The sequence below is a fragment of the Branchiostoma belcheri genome, unplaced genomic scaffold (genome assembly GCF_001625305.1).
Source record: "Branchiostoma belcheri isolate BF01 breed outbred unplaced genomic scaffold, Haploidv18h27 scaffold62, whole genome shotgun sequence".
In the NCBI taxonomy this organism is placed as follows: domain Eukaryota; kingdom Metazoa; phylum Chordata; class Leptocardii; order Amphioxiformes; family Branchiostomatidae; genus Branchiostoma; species Branchiostoma belcheri.
In genome coordinates, this window is record NW_017804265.1 from 220,138 (window position 1) to 226,212 (window position 6,075).

General features: G+C 40.2%; 1 protein-coding gene across 1 annotated transcript; it reads right to left on the bottom strand.

The window, feature by feature from the left end:
• Nucleotides 1-3,152: 3,152 nt before the first annotated feature.
• Nucleotides 3,153-5,820, bottom strand: LOC109483152 (ATPase inhibitor, mitochondrial-like). The gene is made up of 5 exons (XM_019786152.1): nucleotides 5,723-5,820; nucleotides 4,889-4,946; nucleotides 4,565-4,590; nucleotides 4,262-4,325; nucleotides 3,153-4,024 (listed from the first exon to the last, which is right to left on the bottom strand). Exons 1-5 carry the CDS (start codon nucleotides 5,776-5,778, stop codon nucleotides 3,866-3,868), a joined length of 363 nt encoding a protein of 120 aa, XP_019641711.1. The 5' UTR covers nucleotides 5,779-5,820; the 3' UTR covers nucleotides 3,153-3,865.
• Nucleotides 5,821-6,075: the final 255 nt, after the last annotated feature.

A 6,075-nucleotide genomic window follows, 5' to 3' on the forward strand; every position in this document is an offset into this window, starting at 1 on the left:
CAACACAATAGGGCACGCTTATCGCTCCACCACAGACGGCGCTCCCAACCGCGAGTAGAAAAGCGAGGAAATTAAAAGACCGCGTGTTGGAGGCTGATAAGGGGGTTACGGCTTAGCCGCCTGCGCCCGGGTGATAGAAGCCATCTATCCGAAATATCACTCGCCGATTGGTGCATGGCTGCATGCCATTACGCGGAGACGGGGAAACTAGGAGGAGAGGTAATTTGTACTACTTGGGAAGTTCTGGCGAGGATTTTGGATGTCTTTACTTGTACGGGGGACAGTTAATTAGGGATGAAGGGTGGGGTAGAGATGATTGGCTCATCGCGACTAGTTTCTGGGGGAGAGGGAAGGGAGGTAAAGCGTGGGGGCGGGGGAAAAGGTGGTGAAAAGGGAAGGGGGTTGGAAAAGGGAGGGGAGGGAAATTGGGTTGGGGAAGGGGAGATTGAGAAGGAGAGAAAAATTTATTTGTTTTATATTATGAATTTCTCTGTTATAACAGTGCTGGCGAGATGAATGTTATAATATACTTTTGAATATTTGTAAGCAGCCAATAGGCTTTGAGAGATTCTTATTTTTGATAAACTAGTCATTCATTCATTCAAAAAAGTATAGAGGCGAAAAGTGAAGAGTATATTTCTCTAATTCTCAATTACACATGATGTTACAAGTTTGAATACTAGTAGTTCTATCATGGAACGCAGCAGATTTATAGAATTTCGCTATTAATTATGCAAATAAGACCCGTAATTGCATAAGCGTCATCTGATTATGCCAAAAATCACTTAAGCTGCCTATCTACCAAAAAGCATGACGACCCGTTGACGGGATCCCCGGAGCAAACGCCACTGCAGTTCCAGGACAAGCCGCTATATGGCCCCCATAGCCTCTTCCTGAGTACAAGAGCTATGTACAAAGCCGGAGTATATGTCGAATTAAGAGGTAACAAGAAACAGATCAATATGAAGACGTTGCATAAGAATTATATATGATATACATTAATAATTCAAGGAATTATGCAACATAAACTCGCATTAACAGTCTGACTTTGACCTGCAATGGCTGAATTATCCGCTGTGTTGTGTCTGAGAAACGGATTACAACGATGACAATGATTTCTTTCTTGACACATGATTTTTTTTTTCAGTTGAAGCTAAAACACTGTTTTCCAGTCCAGTTTGCGAACCAAGTATTGATAAAGCATAAAATGTCCACAAATGTTGTCTTTCTGATGTATTGAATTGAAGGCAGACATGGGACAGACAGAGGTGGATGTCGCAAGCTTCCTTAATGCTTGGTTATTGTCATCTATGACCAAAAAAAAAAAAACAACAACTGTAAGGTGGTAGCCTCTACCAGGCTTTAGGAAGGGTAAATCCCAGAAAGAGTAGAAATTGCCCAAATAGACAGGCCAGGGGAGTTGGTCCGCGCTAGGAGAACGAACGGTTAACGTTCGGGACTCTTCCACCGCTTCCCGAAGCCTGGTAGAGGCTAGTAGTCATTAAGGTGGCACAATGGCCGACTCATACACAGAGTATATTTAACTGTTTGGGTAGAAACCTGACTTACCTAGAACTATGGCCTCAGCCGACGTCCCGCCTAGACCGGCATACAGGACAGCCAACACAACAACACACAAAACTTTGGACGACATCATGTCAACTGCAACTGTCTCAGAACAGCCTGACTTCAAAATGTTTAGTCTTCCTGCGTCTAAAAAATCGGCTCAGAAGTCATATCCTACATCTTCTTATTCTTCGAAGACTTCGTCAAACTGTCCCAAACATCGGCCCAGCCAGAATAGGACCCCAGACCTTGCCTTTAAAAGGGGCATACCATTATGCTCGAGGGGGCTCCAATTTCTAACTCACAGCTTACAACTCTTTTATCAACGACCTATTATTTCTAAAAAAAAAAGAAAAAATGTACAAAAAACAGCCTCACCGAGTCAAGTAAAAGCTATTGAGGAAGAAAAAGTTTTTCAAGCAGATTATGAATAAAATCGTCTCTAGGTTACACTATGTGCCCCTATAGAACTCACGTCTATGTGATCGGCATAATTTGTCTGTTCAACCGTGACCGGGGCATGATCCTACAAGTGGCCGTGCATACTAAATACGAGTAGTGCTGATGTAATTTGCGCGTGGCCTGGTTCAACCGTTGTATACGCACACGACAGTGTTAAGATTAAGAAGTACTTAGAAATAGTTCTTCATGTCTCTTTGCTGCTGACTCTAGTAGCCTGGGTACCATCCGGATTTTCGCTACGCAACGCTCGAAAAAATCACGAGCGTTGCGTAGCGAAAATCCGGATGGTACCCAGGCTAGACTCTAGTACTGTGTAGTAAAACTCTGGTCGCAAACTTCGCACCTACTTACAATGTACCAATCGGCCAAAATCCCAAATGTGTCAGTGATTAGACTTAATTGTTTCTTCTTCTTCTTAAAACAAATAAGGTCCATGACATGAACCAGACGTCTGTCACCATGGTAACTAGTGTTGGGTTACATCATGTTGTAATTTTATAGGAGGGATTTAGACTCCTGTCATCATATATATTTTATTTTATTTATTTATTGAAAATGCAACAAGACATTACACTGACTCTCAAGGCAGCAAAGCTGATGTTAGAGAGTCAACACATAAGGACAAAACATATAGGGCACATAATATCAACAGTGTGAAATTACAAAAAAAATGATCATAAGAACCTATATCATTCCAATTAGCCGAGTAAATATATGTACACATCTAAAATAACACATTTGGAGGTCAGAGGTCGATAAAATAAGTCACAGTCAGACTACCTTATATGAGAAAAAAAAAGGATACTAAATAACAAGGTTAGAAAGGAACAGCTGGAAGTGCCTAGAAACGATTTGTTGAAGTGATGTAAGTGTGGAAGGAGTGTGAGAGGCTTTCGTTTAATGTGATGTCATTGCCCGGGGACCCGTTGAGTAGAACGCTGGTGGAGAGGGGCCGTCTCACGTCTCATATATATGAATGTGTTGAGTAAGAATTAACAGAGCAGATCATATGTAAGGGTAAACATTATGTATTTGCTTAGCAAATGTTACGTTTCTAGTTGCTTCTGCTGTCATATGACTGATGATGCCATGTATATCTTACATATGGAACAGTCAAAAGTCTGTTTTTGCTTCACCATAGATGCCTTTAATAAGTGGTAAGGATAACATAGCCCACACACATGTATGAGTATATGAGCAACAGTCTACATCGTACTCTGCACAAGTTCTGAACACCAACTGCAAATTAAGTAACATTTCAATAGTTTGTTTCTTCTGTTGAGTTGCTGGCTTTAAGATACTAGTATGACTTGAAAATGACTTGAAAACCAAGATTCCCTTAAAATATTTGTGACAAAGCTACACCTTTAACAGATGTGCCAAGAAATCTCTTTACATTTCTTGGCATGGGAACTCTTTAGTTCTTATTGAACATCTTTTTTTTTGTTTATTACTAGTAACTTTAAAAAAAAGAGAACTAATGACATGGGTGTAGTTTAATCTCTAATATGTAAGAACTACATGTAGAAAGCAGAAAGTGCTTAAGAACATGTTGCTTCTAGGTGAGAGCAATGAAAATGTTCAGTTTTTGCAGCAGAACATACGTTTCTGATCTTTTAATTTCAACGCTTACGCTATCTTGAAAAGCATGGGAAGCATTACAAGAGGTTTACCATATCTATGAGTAAACCCAAAAGACTAAGTATTCAAGTATGTACTAGCCATTTCTCATATCGAGAGCAAGAGATGTAAACATTGGGAAAGATAGTGTATCGGCTAGCAGCTCAGCTGCTGGTATTGGTGTGAAAGAACCGGGAAGTTCTTCACAGCTCAGAGACTAGTCTGAGTCGGACTGCGAGCCGGGCGTTGTCCGTTCGATGTCGCGAATCTTCTGCTTGTGCCGCTCAATGGCCTCCTTGTGGCGCTTGATGTCCAGTTCCCTCTGACGGATCTCGTCCGCGTGGTGCTTCTTCAGCTCACCAAGCTGCTGCTGTTGCTGTGGAAGAAAAAAGAAAAACAATTTGCACGGTTCTTAGTGCTAAATATGCAGATCTTGGCACATGTAGTGACACTTAATCTGTTTGTGCCCTCAACAGTGTTTGGACACAGTATCAACCATTAGCCGAAAGGCCCGGTGGGCATCACTCCATGGTATAGGGAGGGAAGTCATGTAAAGTGCCTTTTCCAAGGACACAACATGTACATGTATTCAAGTTACTGTAGATGTCCGTACCATTCGACGGAAGTACATCTCTTCTTCTGCCACCTCCTTCTTCCCTAAGGTTCCACCTGCCTCTCTGGAAACAACATTACAGGAATTAACAGACATATCAGGACTGGCAGAGAGCATGTATGTAATTTTTACTGCACTTGCACCAGTGCAAGTAGCTTTACAGACCACTAGAAATATCCAGTAAAGAATTAAATGTAAAAGAAAAGCAAAAACCAGTAACTGATGCTCATTGTTATATGGAAATGCATCTATCAACTGCTCCTTATGTGTGCCTAGACAGGCTGAAGGTGTATTTTTCTGTACCTGATGGAGCCACCTGCACCACCTCCCTGGAAAGAGAAAACAGATCATAAATGATATTGTACATGTTTGTATCAGTCCTGCATGAAATTGAGGAAAATGAATTACTAGCATGTACTTATTTTATCACTCATCTATCCTAGCTTTACTGGCACAAACAGCACTACAACCATTATGCTGCTATGTAGATCAAATAACTCAGATTTTAAGTCGTAACTGAAGTTATGGCTTATTACATGAGGTTCATACTGTGCAATCTACACAGTAAGAGTGCTGTGAAATACTAGTATGACTAGTATTAGTAGTAAGCTACAGTAGATTACTTACCTTGCCTGATCCAGATCCTAGCTCACCTAATCCATTACTCATCATCCGAGGCCCAAGGCTGGACAAACAAACAAACAAACAAACAAACAAGGTAAGTCATAATGTATACAGAAGTGAACTACACATGGACAGGTAAAATGGTCACTGGCAGTGGCACAATGCTGTAAATCATTATCATGTGTGAGGGCTGGAAATACTGTGTGCATGTGCACCTTAGTGCACCCAGATTTGGAGCTGTGCACCCAGTTTTCTTCTGTGGGTGCACCAACTGCAACCAAATATTTTTGTAGGTTTACGTCTGTAAAGATATTAAATGTATAGTAGTATTATACAGCATGTTCTTAAAATCCTGTGTTTAGAAATGTAACATAATTAGTTTTTGCTGAAATCCTACTTGTTTTATCTTTAATACATGGTGCACTCAAAAAATTTTGTGCACTCAATTTTTTAGGTTGGCCAAAATGAGTGCACCAATGCACCTATTCCCAAAATGAATTTCAAGCCCTGTGTCTACTGGCCAATGCTATAGTATAATGTATACTTTCTGTAGTACTTTTGAGACTGCAACGAAAGTGGTAAAACATTTGGAGTTGTACAATTTCCCTTGCTGCACGACGAAATTATTACGTCGTGACGCTGCAAGATTTTTTCGAGGTCAAAATAATATCTTGACATTGTGAACGCATGAGGCAACAACGCAACTCAATTTTGACACACCAATACAGCACTTTACATAAGTTTTTCGGCTAAATTTGCAATGTGGCTACTTTCTTGAGGTCCTTATGTACATGTAGGCCGGTGACATTGTGTGATTTTGTCATAAAATTAACCTACTTGTAAAGTCCAAAGACGAAAGGACGAACTCGCACTGCTCGAACCAGCGACGCCATCTTGAAACTTACCCACAATTCCAGACAGGGCGAAACCAACGTAAAATCGGTAAGGTCAAAGAAAGATGAAAATCAAGAAGTTAATAAAACAACCCCAAACGTTTTTAAAACTTCTTTTTCAAAATGTTTGCTTTAATATGTCATTATAATCTTTAGATATTGTTTGTAAAATATGTATAACACCTTATGATATGTTTATTTAAACGAATTAATCTTTCACAAGCCCCTCAAAGAAACAAAAGATAGCATGTCTGTGTTAGTCTCATGGGTTGGTAGTACTGAAGTAAGATTTCTGTC